General features: G+C 38.1%; 1 protein-coding gene across 3 annotated transcripts in view; it reads right to left on the bottom strand.

The window, feature by feature from the left end:
• Nucleotides 1–18955, bottom strand: part of NSMCE2 (NSE2 (MMS21) homolog, SMC5-SMC6 complex SUMO ligase) — a 273303-nt gene that overhangs the window by 205785 nt on the left and 48563 nt on the right. For all 3 annotated transcript variants that reach the window (XM_017530772.2, XM_017530770.2, XM_017530771.2), the window contains one exon: nt 7912–8018. In XM_017530772.2, coding sequence (XP_017386261.1) covers nt 7912–8018 — 107 coding nt within the window. The remainder of the gene's footprint in view (nt 1–7911; nt 8019–18955) is intronic.

Raw genomic sequence — 18955 nt, 5'->3', positions numbered from 1 at the left:
AAAAACATTTTTAAGGGTCATATCGGGAGGGAGTCTGACATGCTCCTCACTTTTCTGGATGTCAGGAAAACTCTACCACAGACTGCTGGTCCTATCTTATAGCCTCCTTCATAAAATTAGGGGGCTGAAACTACAGCAGCACTTCCTAAAGTGGTTCTGAAGAATATCAGTCCCTTCTCCAGAGAGATTTTCTAGTTAACTAAGTTTATAAAATTTCTGAATATCCTCTTCCTTGGGAGAATCACGTTGCATAAAAGCACATTAAAGGCTTTGAAGTCTTTAAGGAAATTCTTTTAATCAAGCATTCCCCAAACTTATTTGACCACAAAATCCTATTCTCCTATTATAGTTATTCACATCCTGATTAATTAGTATTATGGAGCAAACTATTGAAAATGCTGCACTAGAGGCATGTTAAGGCCCAGTAAAGTGTAACTGTTCATAATTCTGATTAAAACTCAACATTTAATAACTCCAAAACACTAAGATGGATTTCTATAAAATAATCTGAAAATCAATCTCAATATAACATATTTTCACCTATTAGGAGCTATATTACTTGGTAACCTAAGACATTTTATATCTAGATTCTTTTTATAGAGGCAATTCAATTAGTGGAACACTATATTCAGAACTAATTGTCTCTATCTCTGTTTATTAGGCAAAATGGCAAAACGTTACCAAACACAATCTTAATTTGAGAATAACTACACAGGGAGTTCTAAACCACTGAAACAGAAGTTAATTACCAGTAATCACAGAAACAGACACATTCCAAGTGGCTGAAGAGTGAATACCTAAAGTCAACTTTCTTTTTCTGGTTAATTTCCACACCTGGGCAATGTTCCTATAGATGAAAAGGTTCATATATAACTCATTTGAAAACTTTTGACAAGAAAGATGTAAGAGTTTCCATCACTGTAGAATGCCAGATGCAGGGAGCAGAGAAGAGGTGAGTCTTCCAGTACTTTCCCCTCTGGCTCGAAGAACTTTCACTAATTTCACTTTCCTGTCACCTCTTACCTTCTTGCTATTCTGCTGACAACAGTAATTTATCTCATGCTCAGGAATCTTCTGTTCTCAAATTTTGTAGCCACCAAATGAATTTCCCCATCCTTCTTCTTTTGTCAATGATTCACAATGCCTAATAGAATGGGGTGTATTCTTATATTCAATCAGTAAGTGGTCATATACAATAGGTTATATCCTGTGGCCTAGAACTGCTTTCAGACACTATAAAATAAATTATTAGCTTTCTAAGGGAGAAATTCTTCCCAAATTTGGTTTAATGAAAATGGTAACTTCCAACCTGCAAGCTACCCTCTAGGATTTCACGTTAAAGCAGTGGGTATTAAGGTAAGTGTACAGTGAGAAAAAGGCACAACTTATCAGGTGATGAAGGGTGAAGAGCAAGGAGGCACAGGGAAGTGCTATGTCAAAAACAGTCAAAACTGGTTGCATAATGACAGAGCCAAGATAAACTCTACCTTTGACCCACCATGTTCCTTTATGATATCTAAGATTGCTTTGGTTTCAACAGCATACATCAAATACATTTCTTCTCTTCTAACTCTCAACATATTAGTTTTAGAAGGCATATGTAATGTTCGGGTTATCATATCAAGTGAAAAACCACACTACATGGGGCATACCCATGAACCAATTTACAAAAAGCAACACAAATGGACCAATCTAGCACCTACTTGCTCTAGTTAGGAAGAAAAATATTCTCCCTCACCAGGCTTCTGGTAGGAATTGCTAAAAAACACTGACTTAAAGAACAAAAACAAATATGTGGCTGTAATCCAATATAAATGCTTTAAAATCTTATATAATCTATAAGATGCAAGTAACATAAAAGACGGTATTAGAGGAAAGTGAAGACAGACTTAGATTTTCCAATAAATTAACATCCAGAAGCAGTAAATACCAAAAGAACAATATCTAGGTAAAGTCTGAAAATTCTTTTTTTGAAACATCTTTTTGAAAATGCTTTTAAGAGATAAAATTTCTTAAAGTAAAACTACACAATTAAAGATCATAATAAAAACAATAGACATCGAAGTATAATGTGACTCTCAAGCTTCACTTTTGCTCAACTCTGAGACTATACTGGTCATCAAAGTCATAAGAGGTTGTATACTTTTTTTTTTTTTTTTTTTTAGTGGTAACATTTTTTTTTTTTTTGACTAAAAGTTGTGTTTGTTTCACTCTAGAGAAAAGTTACTCCCAACTTTAATCATTTTTTAAGAGATGGAATCTTGCTATGTTGTCCAGGCTGGTCTTAAACTCCTGGGCTCAAGCGATCCTCCTACCTCAGCCTCCCAAGTAGCTGGAACTACAGGCTTGTGCCAACACACCTAGCTGAGAAGGTGTATATTTCATCATCAATTGCTAAATATATATGACACTAATCTCTGAATTTGCTGGGTCATTCTCATTTTGCTACATTCCCATCATTTTCCCTGTGAGAATTAAGGTTATAAAAACATTGCAAGGACTACCCTCATGATAATGGTTGGATTGTCATCTCTCACTTGAAAAAACACATACCTAGAAATAGATGTGAGGATTCCCTGAACTAAACTGGTGTTCACTCTCCAAACCTACCCTGAGCAATTTGAAGCCCATAGTTTGGAACTATAGGTTTAGTTTAAAATAATCAGAAACACATAATCAGAAACACACAGTACTACCACTGGGTTTATTCAATATTCAGTAAAAGTCTCATTTCAAGAGAGAAAACACCTGTTTAAGAAGTAGAATATTAATAATGAAATAATTCTATGCCTGTAATCCCAGCACTCTGGGAGGCCGAGGTGGGCAGATCACAAGGCCAGTTCAAGACCAGCTTAGCCAATATGGTGAAACCCCGTCTCTACTAAAAATACAAAAACATTAGCTGGACATGGTATCGTATGCCTATAGTCCCAGCTACTCTGGAGGCTGAGGCAGGAGAATTGCTCGAATCTAGGAGGCGGAGGTGGCAGTGAGTCATGATCGTGCCACTGCACTCTAGCTTGGGTAACAGAATGAGACTCCATCTCAAAAAAAAAAAAAAGAAATAATTCTTAATTCAACTACTGCCATGACTTGCATTACTAAGCATAGTTCCTGGCACTAAAAACTCTATTAATAAATGAATCACTGACCAACCTTAGATAGGTTACTCAACTATTCTATAAACATTAACTTCCTATATATAAAGGTAAGCCTTTTCTGGGCTAACTTTCACAATAAGTCTTTGAATTGATTAAGGCACTCTGAAACTGACATCATGACAATCAGAAATAAGGTGCTTCCATTTCATGCAAAAGTCACAGAATATATCATATTCCCCATGTTGAGACTCATCTGACTTGCATCTTAAATATCACTTCCTCCAGAAGGGGTCTCCCAATTCTTCCCTGCCCTGAGGACATTATTGCCCGCTGGGTTATTAACTCTCCCTGAACGCTTTATTTTTATTTTTTATTTATTTATTTATTTATTTTTTTTGAGACAGAGTTTCGCTCTTGTTACCCAGGCTGGAGTGCAATGGCGCGATCTCGGCTCACCGCAACCTCCGCCTCCTGGGTTCAGGCAATTCTCCTGCCTCAGCCTCCTGAGTAGCTGGGATTACAGGCACGTGCCAACATGCACAGCTAATTTTTTGTAGCTTTAGCAGAGACGGGGTTTCACCATGTTGACCAGCATGGTCTCGATCTCTTGACCTCGTGATCCACCTGCCTCGGCCTCCCAAAGTGCTGGGATTACAGGCTTGAGCCACCGCGCCCGGCCACGCTTTATTTTTAATTTGTAGCACACACCGCAACAGTAATTAAATAACATTTGTAAAATATTTGTCCTCTGTTCTGTACTTCGCATATCCTAAGGTGAGGGCACATGGACCTTGCTGATTGACTTCCTATTTCTTGCAACTAGAAGTGCCTGGCACATGGCTGTTCAGTAAATATTTATTCAAACATTTATTTGAACATTTATTCAAATGTTCATAAATTTATTCATTTATTTATGAAAACTCAAAAACTAAATGCCAGCCAATAGTGTCTCTTCAATGTACTGAATAAAAGCACAGGAAGCAAGGGAGGAAACATTAGGTCATCAGAAGCCTAGTTAGTGTTCAGAACATCACTGTTCTCAGTATGAAACTGAGAAGAGTTTTTCCATGGCTGTAATAGTGATTTTAAAAAAGTATGTATCTGTGTACCATCTTACAGCTCTCAAAACACTTTTATGACGTGTAGTCTCATGACTGAAAATATAGAAAAAGTTCATATAGAACTCTCTGAGGATCTAAATGAAGCTTTTAAAGAGTTATGACAGGTATATAACCCATTTAACCTGAAAGTTTTTTATAAATGACTTAGAGGCTGTATGAGAATGTAAGTGTTCACTTCATAATGTTCTCTCAACAAATTAGCTGGAATGAAGTCCTTTTTTTTTTTTTTTTTTCCCCCCAGTTTCAAAGGACTAAAGTAGATGCCAATACCAAATAAAATCTTCAGGCACTGCGGACTATAGGAGCTCTATTTTCTTGAGAGACAAGGGAAGGCACTCTGAGAGCTTCTGCTAATTGCCAAAGGGACTTCCCAGGGATTGTTGGTAAGGTGACCCACACCTCTAAGGTTCCAAAGTAAACTTCCAAAACCTTTTCAAAAGAAGCATAATCTTCAGAATTCTGAGAAGATGAGAGTGGGAGAGATGTCTATTTAAATAATAAACTCAAATGCTCTTTAAAGATCATAAAAGTTTTAAAATCAGCTTTCTATGACTATGTAAAAATTCATGAACAGAAAGACCACAGGGTAGATCCAAATCTAGGCACATATTATAGTAATGGAAGTATTGCAGCTTGCAGAAGTCTATGACAGAGCAGTGGGTTAAATGGGACTTGTATGGGTTCCCATTATGTGCCTTTTAAAAAATAATCTTATTTAAAATAACTCATTCACTTTAGAGGCCATGAACACCTCGTGCAATAACTTAAGTAGCTTACACTTCATCCTATATGACTCTTGAATTCCAGAATAGGACATGTCAAAGCCAAAAAAAAAAATTACCCTGAAATAAAGTGAGCAAAACAAAATACTTGCTTTTTAGAAGGTTTTGATCCATCTCTCTACGGAGTTCTGTTTGGAAATCTGAGTTTGCCATAACGTTAGCTTATAGCGCCATCAAATTTTATGAATGCCAAAGTGCTTTGATATACATTATCTAATCTGATTCACATAACCATTCTGTGAAATACACAGGGCAGGAATGTTACAGACAAAGAACATGAGGTTTCAGGAGGTTAGGTTTCTTGATCGAGGATCATAACTTAGAAGGGTAGAAGAACCAGGGCTGGAAAAGCTTCAGATCCCTAGATCATTGCTGTTTCTGAACAACTGTATCATCCTGGTCCCTAGCCGCTGTTCACTCTTTATCCCTCACCAAAACAAGCAATAAGATAGCAGTACCCTTAGCTTCAAGAACATAAACATTTTCCTCAAAATAATAGTCATATGTCCATTATGTCCCCATATAATGTCAAGTCTTAGAAACCTTATGAAATGATGATTTATTATTCTTGGTCTGGTAGCCAGCTTGCTTAGAGAGCATACCTTTGCATCATAAAAGAAAAATGTTTTTCTTCCTATAAAAGACCAGGGACCTTCCTGACAAGCATTGGAATCACTAAATCCAAGTTGTTCCAGTCTATTCTAGTGTAAGGTTAGGGCTGAAAACTGAGATAAAATAAATGTTGTTAACTACTGAGCGTGGGAAAGGGTGAGAATTTTAAACTTTTTAAATGAGTGACTCAATGTCCTGAAGGGGAAAGAATTCAATTTTTTTTTTTTTTTAAATACAGTCTTGCTCTGTCGCAGAGGCTAAAGTGCAGTGGTGTGATCTCAGCTCACTGCAACCTCTGCCTCCTGGGTCCAAGCAGTTCTCCTGCCTCAGCCTCCTGAGTAGCTGGGATTACAGGTGCATGCCACTACATCCAGCTAATTTTTGTATTTTAGTAGAGATGGGCTTTTACTATGTTGGCTAGGAATCTCAGGTGATCTGCCCACCTTAGCCTCCCAAAGTGCTGAGATTACAGGCATGAGGTGCCACACCCAGCCAAGAGTTCAATTCTTTAGGTAAAAACTTTAAGTATCTATAAATCCTAGAGTTTAATAGGAAAAAAAAATCAACATAAAGTTCTTCGACTTCATGAAAAATCTTGTTTTCTTATCTATAATATACACTGTGCTACTGCATTTGCACAGTATGAAAGTTAAAGATAGAAAGGCTTATTAAGTAAGCTCCACAGAATGTAAGGGTCAAAGCAAGACTGATCCATATAACAGCACTAACTCTAATCTTTGGTAGTAAACATTTGCTTTATTCTTTTAAGTCAGTGGTTTTCACCCTTGACTACATATTAGAATGAGTTTCTAAAAAATACTGGTGCCCTAATCCTGCTCCAGATTAATGAAATCAGAATCTCTGAGAGTTCAGAAACTGGATGGTTCTAGGGTTCAGCTGAAATTGAAAGCCTCTAGTCTAAGTGCTATTCAGTTTCAAATATGATGTCAACATGACGGCACTGCCATATTTTCCTATGGAAGAAATATTTATAAGACCAGGACTAACAGTCACAATAGCCAGAAATATCAAAATTTTACAAGCTGAATGAGTTTATTACTTGGATATAAGGAGATATTCTGAAAGTTAGTCAAATACTATACTTAAATACAAACCATTAAAAAAAGCTTACTGGCCAGGCACGGTGACTCATGCCTGTAATCCCAGCACTTTGGGAGGCTGAGGTGGGTGGATCACAAGGTCAGGAGCTCAAGACCAGCCTGGCCAAGATGGTAAAATCCTGTCTCTACTAAAAATACAAAAATAAGTTAGGCGTGGTGGCGGGTGCCTGTAATTCCAGCTACTCGGGAGGCTGAAGCAGAGAACTGCTTGAATCCGGGAGGCAGAGGTTGCAGTGTGCCGACATAGTGCCACTGCACTCCACTGTGGGTGACACAGTGAGACTCCGTCTCAAAAAAAAAAAAAAAAAAAAAAAAAAAAAAAAAAAAGAAAAGAAAGCAAAGCTTACTGTAACTATATAATGCTCATTTCATTGGCTTAGTATTAAACATTATTTAAAAATGTATCTTACACTGAGTAGTTGCCGATCTTGTAAAATATTTGATTTTTGGAATTTTCCCATAGCTGTAAGTAAGAAAAGGCAAATAAAGAAACCAGAAATACAAGCCACCCTATTACACAGGTATACAAAATCAGTTCAACAGGGAGTTTCCACTGCTCAGAGGACAAAGGACTTCTCAGAAACATTACTGCAATCGTATTGCTCATATCTTACTCAACACAGTACTACTGAAAAGGATGTTGCCATGTTCCCACCTTAACTGTCTTATGTGTGGTTCCTGTGACAGCTGGAGTCAACAAAGATAAGTTTGGCTTCTGGAAAAACCAAAATACTGATCTTCTTTATTTTTAAACTTGCTCTAAAACCTTCCATATTATCTGATTCTAAGAATTTGGCAATAGATGCATATTAGTTAGAGTTAGAGAATGAGTAACTAAATCTGGCCTCAATTTTAGGCTTAAGCAAATAACAATAAAAACAAGTTGCATGCAATTTTTAGCATTTTATAAAAATCTACTCACATTCAAAGAAGGCTTAACTACAATTTTGAGACAAAAAAACAGATTTAATATGCTAATCAACCTAAGTGGCCTAGCCAGGAAAATATTTAGAATTCCAATTTTATGAGACTTCCAAATTAAGAGGAAATTAATAGCTGCTACACTAAGGATAAGGAAACATTAAAGGATAGAGAAGAATTTTGATTTTGTGTTTCTATTTCTCGATCAGTGCGTTATAACCAAATATATAGCCAGTGAGTGGCATAAACTTACATGATTTATCATAGATTGAACAGCCTTTACATAATGGTTTAGTTGCCGATCCATTGCAGCAAATTCAACCATCGCCTTGTCCATACTATATTCACTACTCACTTCAGCTGAAAGAAAAAAAAAAACAATTATTATTTGCCATTTAAAATGCCGTATCTGGAAAAAGTTACATCTGTATAATCTACATTGGTCAATGTCTAAATAATTTTGTAGAGATATTACATCTTAAAAAAAAAATCCCCTTACCATATGGTGCTTCATTCAAAATTCTAAGAATACACTCAGTAGAAGACAGCTCAAAGGCAGTTGTAGGTTGGAAAGAAGACTTGTATTCAGGAGTTCCAGGCTGCACCCTTGCTTATATGATCTTACATCAATCACTACACCTCTCCCAGCCTCAGTTCCCTCATCCATTGCAGCAGCTCAGCCTTATATCTGCTGCACAAACCGTGAAGGATTACTAAAGGGTAAATAGGGAAGATTTCCCACTTTTAATAACAGTGAGCTAGATCATTTGGACCAATCTTACTAATGAAAACAACCAAAGATAGTGGCTGGGCGTGGTGGCTCACACCTGTAATCCTAGCACTTTGGGAGGCTGAGGCAGGTGTGGATCACTTGAGGTCAGGAGTTCAAGACCAGCTTGGCCAGCATGGTGAAACCCCAACTCTACCAAAACTACAAATTTAGCTGGAAATCGCTTGAACCCTGGCAGCAGTGGTTGCAGTGAGCCGAGATCGTGCCACTGCATTCCAGCCTGGGCAACATAGTGAGGCTCCGTCTCAAAAAAAGAGAAAACAACCAAAGATATCAGATAAAGCAGAAAAAATAAATAAATCTTAAAAACAAGAGTCACAGGATAATAAGAAATAACCACGGCAAAATTTAGAATAAAAGAAAAATGAGAAGTGGGGCCACAGAATAAATACCAAAGTCACATACTCTCATATAGTAAGCTGAGATCCCAACTCTTTGTATAAAGATGAACCAAAAGCAAACCCTCCCAGCACCCTGGGACTGAAGGGAGGTTAGCCCTGGCCATGAAGCAGAACAAGGAAGAGAAAACAAACTTGTTTCGGAAAAACTGGCCATAAGGCAGCCCTCCTGGATTTGCAGCCTGGGCTCCCCTAACCTGAGTGATCCAGAGACCCCAATCTCTGATCTTGGTGGGAGGTGGTCTCAGGCACTCACAGGCACCTGGCGGAAGCAAACATAATTACCATCTGGAGAAGACACTCTTAATCTAGGTGTCAAATAATCCCTACAAATAATTTTTGAGAATGAGCAGATCACAGGAGAAAAAGCTAAAACAAAAATAAATATAAAAACAAAAAACCTTACATACCTATAATATACAAGAAAACAAGCCACTAAGAGTAAGAATCAGCAGAAACAGATTCACAAATATTTCAGTTATTGTAACTATATTAGTCAGCATAAGAAACAACTATGTTTACTATGTTTAAAAAATTAAAATACCCTCAGGGAACAGGAGTCTATAAAAAGGAACTGGCAAATTAGAAGAGCCAGGTAATGTTGTTAAAAGTGCTTTTAAACTGTTTCTTCAAGCTCTAAACATAATTTCATCGATTAGGAAAAGATAGTTAACACAGGATCATTAAAATTTCAACTAAAAACTTTGAATTTAAGATAACTAAATGAAACGAAAATAAAGCTGACTTTCTTAAATCACATTTGGGAATAAACCTACTCAAAGACTGTCCATTCAAATACCTTAGCACAGACAAATGTCAGTTTTTCTTGTCTACTCTGAAGAATAATACCACAGGTCATTCCAAAGCCATGAAATAAAGTCCATTATTTACATTTAGCTTTTAAAACATATATTTTAATTTTACAATAGTCACTTATAAGTATATTACACAGACTATCTCCTGGGTTAATATGCTTCTGGTTCCAAGACCTTTTAGTTTTTACTATCTTGGTGGCACCCTCCCCCGGCCCCCAAACTTACATTGAGATGTATATTCTCAATGTAAGTTCAGGGGCCGGAGGAGAGTGTAATGTTTATTTAAGAAAAATTTGTATTTAAATTCCCTAAATTAAATATATGTTTAACAAAATGGCGCATGAGAAAAGGCTCGGGTCATATTCCAAATAAAACCGTTAGATCATTAGAGTCAGAGTTTGTTATTTTGAAAATTTCTGAATGCCAACAAAATGGACATGCTGCTTAGACATTGCTGGTACCAACATGTGGATATTGCTATAGACACAGCAACTGTTTATTAAAAATCATATTGTTTGATGACAAAGAAGTGAATTTTAAACAATTTATATCCTAAGGTAATGGATATTTTGTAATTTATTTAGGCATTTCACTGTACTTAGTTACATTTCAATAAATGGATTAGGGATTTTAGTTAACCTATGCTTTACTTTTTTCATTTAAAATAATGAAAAATTAACTACTGGTTTCATACCAGCCTTATCTAGTTAAATGAAAGCATTGTTTTGTTTTGTTTTTCTTAATGGATCAGTATATTTTATAGGTATTAGATTCTGATAGTGAAACTGGTCAAAAAAGTGGGTAAAGCTGGTAACCTGAACAAAGACCAACAGCATAAGCTGCTTTTCCAAAATTCTGATTAGAGGTGCCCCAAAACTAAATAGGTACCCACTAAAGTATCTGTTGGGAGCAAAAGTCTGAAGCATAAGAAATGAAAGTCTTTAAGGGGCTGAAATCAGTAGAAACATAATGTTAGCAATCTCCCTCTGGGATTAAATGAGTTAATATTTGAAAGTACTCAGAACGTGCCTAAGACATTCAAAATGCTATAGAAGAACTGCAAAATAAAATAAATGAAGACGATAGTTCTCATTTACAGGGTGCCATATATGCTAGGAAGAGCTCTGGTTCAAGGCCAAAGAAACCTTCCTGCAAAGGAGGAAATGGGCAAGGCTTGGGTCAGTTTTGAGGATGTAAAGCTTACGGAAAGAATCTTTGGAGCCTAACTGTGGCTTACAGGCTGTCTCAGTTCAGGCTCCAGGGCCCAAGAATGTTGGGACAAGCTGTTGAAGATCACTAGTAAAGAACAGTGCAGCCTAAGCAACAAAAGGAAGAGGAACACCAGAAGAGATCAGGAAGGTAATTTTAAAAAGAACTGAGGATCACAGCACATCTGGAAGCAGGGTCCAGTCAGATAACTGCAGTCAGGGGGTCTTGGTCTGCTGCAGCAGGGAGCTGAGAGACCAGAGACCTAAGATGGGAACTAGAAGAGCTCCCACAAGAGTATCTTGAAGACAAGTCATGAGAACGTCCCTATCAAGTAGCAACCTGCCACAGCCATTTTAATATGATTTTTGTTCTTCTTGTTAATCTTTATTTCCCGACTGCAGTAATAACCTCTTTTTAAGAACTTAACTTGCATTTATGTTTCTGAAACAACAGACCAGGGAAGGCATCTGTGTCTTGTTCTATAAAAGAAATGAGGTGGGGAAAGAAGAGTACAGTGTTTCATGAAAAAGGCAAACAGGTCAAATAAATCTTAGAGACTTTTGGAGGGGGAAAAAGGGATAAACACACAAACACAGAGCTGGTTACTGACTAAAAAGATGCTGGGGGCTGGGGTAGTTGCGGAGAGACTGATCAGCCAGGGGCTCCCTTGATTCCACAGTGTATCTTCCCACCATCAAAATTCTCCCACTTTCACTGAAAGCCCTTTTTGAGAATATATACCAAATTAAATCCTACACATCCATCAAGGGCTGAGCTCAGGGTTTACCTGCTTTTAAATGATACCAGCCTAGAAGAATGTCCTCTTTCACTTAATTTGTCTTAACACCTATGCTCTTGATATTTTGGCACCATGACGAATCTTGCCTTTCTTATCTACATGTTTCCTTTCACCAAAGAGATTTTAATCCATTTGAGCACAAGAATGATTTAGTGTTCTTAGGATCCAACAAAGAATTACAGCAACTCTTCCTTCGATATTCTTCTAAGGCTACTATAGTTTCATAAATTTGAAAATTAAACTTTCACTAAAATATAAATTGTCCTATCGAAGAGATTCAACTGAATCAAAATGTAAAACAGAACATGTGATATCACTTCACTTGCCTATTTTATATTTTCATTGTGATTTTCTCATAGGAAAAAAGATGGCACCAGCACTAGGGTGGTGGGTAGAAATCAAGAGCGATGTTCAAATTCACAGAATGATGACTCCAGAGAGAAAAGCATTGCTGTACAACACTTCTGCAAGTCTGGCATTAGGGAAGTTTAGTGCAGATGATAAAACATGGGAAGTAATGACAAGGATTTTACCTGTATATATGCATATATTACCTGTAGCTAACAATTACAGAACACTATTATGTGCCAGCACTTCATATTTACATCAAATCTCAGAGCAACGTAAGAGTTAGGTAGTTTTATTTCCACTTTACATAAGAGAAAACTAAAGCAACTTGCTCAAGGCCACAAAGGTGGTAAGCAGCAGTGCCAGGCCTCCCACTCTGGCTTTCTAACTGCAAAGTCTGCATACTTGCCCACCTGTGCAAAAAGGTATTTAAACACAAGAAGGACAAGCACCTCCAACTCCTCCATGAATATCCAGGGAACAAACCTTCAGGCAGGAGAAAGTCAAAGAGCCTCAGCTCAGCTCCCTGGCGATCTGTTAGCATAGAACATTTCCAAGGAGGACACTAGGCAATGCCACTCAGCGGCTATCAGACATGAATCTGGAAAGCTCTTTCCAAATTCCTTAAGGAAACTGATAACAAAAAGAAAAGGACTTTCCCCTTTTTCAAAGATGAGTAAGTTTTGACATTAGTGAAAACTGACCTCTCATATCGGCAAAGCTAATGTGAAGCGCTGTAAGAGCAACCAAGTCATCCAGAGAATGCTAGGAGAATAACTAAGTCAACTTCAGCTGCTAAGAGGTCAAGCCTGAACTAGGCCAAGAGTACCAGCAGCAAGAGATGAAAGCAGCTACAGACTGACTACCAGACAGCAAATGAAGAGCAGCAGGAGAGAAATGTTCAGGGGAAGGGAGAGTACTGGAAGGCTTCGGGTTGCAGAATTACTTCTGAATACAGCTTGAAGTCAAAAACCACTTTTATTAGCCACACATTTGACTCCCCGACTACTCCCCCTCCCCCAACCGTCCCATACCCCCTGCCCAGCTCTGCCAAGCACAGTCTGGGAAACTAGGAATATTCATTCCTTCACTGAGCCATTCTGTAGCATTTATTTATTAGAATCAGCCCTTGCTTTCGTTAATCAAATGAACCTAAATGATATATATAAACATTCATTTACAAAATAAATACATGGAGAAGTCTCACAGTGCCTTGGTGACTCTATAAGACCTGTCACCTGATATACCAATTAAGGAACTGCTGCAAGAAGTTAGTACAGTAACTAGCTGCCCCCCACTGCCACCCCAGAAAATCAAGTTCAAAGGACACAGATAATCCCTGATTTACATTGTAAAATTCTAGCTGTTTCTGTATGTCGGTGCCAGGCTGTCCTCCTATAAACCCTGCATGTCTCTACCCAATGACCCTAGTCATAAGCACAATGCCAAACCACTGTGGACTGAAGTGTTATTTAAACCAGGAAGGGCCACTGAATTAAACCCATCCTTTAAAGATAGTTTCTATTTCATTTTGTTTTTTTCCTATTGAGTGGCAAACCTGGAAAAACAAAGAACAATCATCACTGAAGGAATGGGTTTCTTTTTAGACTTAAGTGCTCTAATACTTATACAAAAAGTCTCTAAATGGCCTGCATATGATTTTCCTAAAGTTAAACAAACCTATAATTATGCAATCTAAGCAGCCACACTACTCATTAGACATGTCATCTGTTACTCAATGTCAAAACGCACTAACAGCAATATTATATAACTACATTACTATTCTCTTTTTGCGGTGTTGAATAGGCATTAAAGTTCTATGATCAACAGAACATTAAGCAGAAATGGGTGATTTTGTGTTATAATTAAATTCAACTCAAAATTCATGAGACTTCATTGACAGGAGGATGATGAATGAGGCAGGAACAAGTATGAAGGAATGAAAGCAATGCTGGTTATCGCAAATGTGAAGGGCCAGGGGCAAAATGAAGGAGAAGGGATCGTCTAAGAAAGGAAAGGAAGGGAGGGAACAAACTAGCTATTTTTATAGATGTAGACTCTCAAGCAAGACCAATTCCAGGTCCTCTGTGGCTAAGAGATGTAGGCAGTAAGCCTGTAGCAATACAGTCCTTATGTAGCACAGCATGGACTCATGAGTTTATCTGGTGTCAGTTCCAGCATTGTCTAGGGTCTATTCATATCCTGTTTGTTCAGTATAATGCTACTTTCTAGGCCACAGGTTTAAAAGCAACAGCAGATGGGGGAACCGAAGATTCTTTCTCTTGGCTTTCCCAAGTCCAGGTGGGCATGGCCAACAGACCAATCAAACTTTCATTCCAGAGCAGCCACCAGTTCTGCAAGAAAGGGAGGGAAATAATGGGCTTTTTGACCAATTATTCTAAATAGGGCCCTTCCCTAACCACATCTGTCCTATAGCTGTAGCCTAAGGCATCCACTGGAGAGAATCTCGGAGGCCCAGCCCTCAGGCTTGGGAAGCCAAGATGAAACAGGTCCTGTAGCATATGATACCCAGAGCTAAATGAGATCCCTCCTCATCCCCCAGGTCTTCAGTAGAACTGCCTTTAGTGAAAATAAAGACACTTTCTCCCTACTCTTTTCCCTATCATATCCATAAACATTTATGTCTATACTACTTCATTACACTGCCAGATATCTTTTTGCTTTGCTCTACTGTTTCTTATGATCTCAGCCACAAGGTCCTTTTCCAGAATCCTCCTTAATCCCCAGAACAGAACCAAACACTTCATACCTAATGGGTCCATAAAGCTTCTTTACCTTTACAACTAGGACACGTATATGTGTGTCTGTGTGTATATATGTCTGTTAGGGAGGCACACCCTCAAGACAAATTTCACCTATTTATTCCTTCCAACTTTATGTCTCTGATTCCACTGTATAATTTTGCCCATGGCCAAGCTGCTTCCTGAAATTTGGTCCTAAACAAATAAAAACTGCAGAATCAAGTGTTTTTTAATTCTACAAAGCCACGTACGGGCATGCCTGAACAGGAACAACACCAATTATACATAGTGGATTAAACTGAACTCCACGCATTTTATTAGTAAAACACTAGGCTAAGACAAAGCAGACATTTAGTGTTCTTAAGGGGTTGCTGATTCCAATGACTCATATACTCAGAAGGCTCTGATAAATATTAAATGTCATAAAGTACATATGTCCATTTTGGCAAGGAAGAAGGAAGAAAAGGCGGTGAAGGATTGCCTGACTGTATTTTAAATTTCTTAGAATAAATGAGACATATATTGGGAGATTTTACTTTCTGAAACAGAATATGAGTATTTCCCAATCTCTTCAAATTAAAACACAATTTTTCGATATTTTATAAACAAGACATCTATTCTTTTTGGATAAAATAAAACAAATCACAGTATCAAGCATATCCCTGACCGCTACCCACCAAAACGCAACACACAAAACAAAAAAACACACTTCTTTTCTACTATAGCTCCAACTATCTCTAGCAGCACACATCTACACATGCACCTACCTCTATGAGTGTGTGTGTGTACAGGGGGGGTGTCCTGATTAATGTTAAGTAATCACATATTCATCAGGAGTTAAATTTAATGACTTACTCGCTCCTTGAGCAATATTTAATAGGAACTTGGTTACTTCTCACTACACTGTACTTTGATCTTATAATTATTCTTCCACATAGATATCAGTGTGGCAAAATTAAACCTGAATACACAGCTGGACGCAGTGGCTCACACCTGTAATCCCAGCACTTTGGGAGGCTGAGGTGGGCGGATCTCCTGACGTCGGGAGTTCGAGACCACTCTGACCAACATGGAGAAACCCTGTCTCTACTAAAAATGCAAAATTAGCCAGGCATGGTGGTGCATGCCTGTAATCCCAGCTACTCAGGAGGCTGAAGCAGGAGAATCGCTTGAACCTGGGAGGCGGAGTTGCAGTGAGCCAACATGGCACCACTGCATTTCAGCCTGGGAAGCAAAAGCAAAACTCTGTCTCAAAAAAAAACCAAAACAAAAGAAAACAAAAAAACAAAACTGAATACACATTTTATAACTGCCATCCACCAGAAACCATAGTGAAGAGTGTTAACAGTGCATGACACAAGCTAGTAAGTGTCAGGGCTTCTTTACAAACACAGTAACTATGGGAGAAATCCTCAAGAAATAGTCACCTTTATAGTCATGTATACCCGCGAACACAATTCCTCATCATGGTGATGGAGAAGAGCAACGATGTAATCCAGTAACCAACAAAGCCAGCTCTGGAATTCGATTTCATTCAAATCTAAGCCTTATGAAATTACATGCTAGCTAGGTAGTCTTTGGCAAGTCATTTTACTACAGTCTCAATTTCCTTTTATATATAATGGGTACAATAACAGTAACTCCGTCAGGAAGCTGATATGAGGACTAAATGAGAATGTAGGTAAAATGATCTGCACAGGGTCTGGCTCACAGTAAGCATTAAAAAAATATTTGTCATTATCATTATAGAATGGAAAACTACTCTGCAAATGTAATTAGTCTAAATACTGAAAGCACTTTGCCCTTGGAACCAAAAAGTAGCAAGTGAAAACCATCTTCTTAGCTCTCTTGGCTGTTATTACTAACTTCCAAAGCATGAAACTGAACTCACAAGACTGCAGTGCTCCATGAAAAGTTTTGTAAACGCCATACCCTTCCCCCAAGTTCAGAAACTCATTTGCCTAGCAAATGCTTATTGACTGACACACATGTCAGGCAGAGGGGAAAAATGTTTCGAAGCAAGAAGGGGCAGCAAACACTACCTATAGAAAGTAGAACAGGTTTAGCTGCTGAGGGCAAAGTTGAACTGTGTCTTGAAGGATGAGTAAGTGTTCATCAGATGTTGACCAGACTGAGGTAGAGGCTATACGAATGCCTCACTCCTCTCCACAGAGACTGCGTTAGAGTTAAAATCATCAAACAAAAACACTTGGGAATGATGACAGAAGGAGGACATAGATTTTTAAAACGGAACAGCTCTTCACTGAGCACTGAGTTCATGCCAGGCACTTTGCACCTACCACCTTACCCAGTCCTTTGTTTCAATAATGTGAATTCGGTATTAGTAAACATACTGTAGAGATAAGGAAACAGATGCTCCCAGATGCTAAATCATTTGCCCCAGGCCACAGAGTTAATAAATAATGGAGTTATGACTGGCCTCAAGACTGACAAAGTTACCATGGAAGGCACAAGTCAGCATCTGGACTACTACACAGAAATAAATAATACACACTTCATGCAAAAGTCAGGGAGTAATGAATAATCTGTTCTGTACCTAAAGGAATTCTCCTAAACATTACTTTCTTTTAGGAAAGAGAGAGTGAAGGAGAGGCTGATTGATTTAAATAAATAGTTCTACCTCAGAGTGATGGAGACCACCACATCTACAGACAGACATTTCTTTAGAATGTATGTTAATATTCTATAAATGACCGTGATAGTGGTATAATTCAATATACTGTTTGAAATAAATTATATGATGAATTCAATTAATAAAATCATAGAATCAATCTTTGCCAATCATAAAAAGCATTATGAATCTCAGGCTACAGAAATCTGTCATTTTAAAGCACATCCACAGGCCCTCTTTGGCTACCTAAAGCCTCCAAATCTTCATAGTCAGGTGTCTTTCATTTGACTTATCTTTTCTCCATTCCTTCTTGTCCATTTCTATCTAATCCCTGGTAGACTGGAAAGAAAAAGTGTGAATTTAAGGCCACAAGAGCATTTCATAAACAACGTAATTTCAACAACTGCCATTTCTCTCTGGTCTTCAAGTCCTTGGCTATGCTCAAGTCTTATCTACAGTTGCATGACTTAGAAACCCAAGAGGCTTAAGAAATAGAGCCTGGCTTTGACCAAATACCAAAGCTCTTGCATGAATTTGTGGCAGCAAAGACAAAAAAAAAAAAAAATAAGGCTTAAATCTCATATGTTTTTTGAGATGGAGTCTTGCTCTGTCATCTAGGCTGAAGTGCAGTGGTACAATCAAGGCTCACTGAGCCTCAGCCTCCTGAGTAGCTGGGATTACAGGCGCCTGCTACCATGCCCAGCTAATTTTTGTACTTTCAGTAGAGATGGATGGGATTTCACCATGTTGGCCAGGCTGGTCTCAAACTCCTGACCTCGAGCGATCCCCCCACCTTGGCCTCCCAAATTGCTGAGATGACAGGCGTGAGCCACTGCATCCAGCCTTCATATGATTATTGAGAAAATAAAATGAGAACGTAGGTAAAGTACTCAACATGATGCCTCAAACACAGGAGAGTCTTAATAAATGGGGGTATTTTGCTGTATTAACCGTATTTTGTAATATTCCCAGTACAAATCTTCTCCATTTAAGCGAGTATTTTCTGAATCACTTTTCCCCACTCACTTAAAAGATGTTTTTAAAATTAATAAAGCATATGGCTAAAAAAGTAATCAACTATATGACTGAAAAATTCAAACAGTACTAGCATGTGGAATCTCCAATCCCCAAATGGTCTCCTTAGAGGCAACTACTGTTATGAGGTTCTTGGGACAGTAATCCCATGGAAATATTCCATGTATAAGGCATCCCTTTTAAAAAGAACTATAGAAATTAAAATACTTATAGAAACAGCAGAAATAAATTAAAAATGGCTACACTTGAGGAGAAACTACTCCCAGGAAGTTTCACAATGAAAATTGTATCTCTAGGCTCTAGCCTTTAGTAAGTGTAGGTGAACAGAAAGAAAAGTGTCTGGTTCGGTTTAATGACAAAATTTTCATTCTAAAATAACAACATAAGGACAAATAAATACAGGTGGGAGGATGATATGGTTTTGGCTGTGTCCTCACGCAAATCTCATCTTGAATTGTAGCTCCCCTAATTCCCACGCTTCATGGGAGGGACACAATGAGAGGTAATTG

The sequence above is a fragment of the Cebus imitator genome, unplaced genomic scaffold, assembly GCF_001604975.1.
Source record: "Cebus imitator isolate Cc_AM_T3 unplaced genomic scaffold, Cebus_imitator-1.0 Scaffold68, whole genome shotgun sequence".
Classification (NCBI taxonomy): Eukaryota; Metazoa; Chordata; class Mammalia; order Primates; family Cebidae; genus Cebus; species Cebus imitator.
Note: the sequence above shows the minus strand (reverse complement) of the source record. Positions and strands in the feature narration are given on the sequence as shown.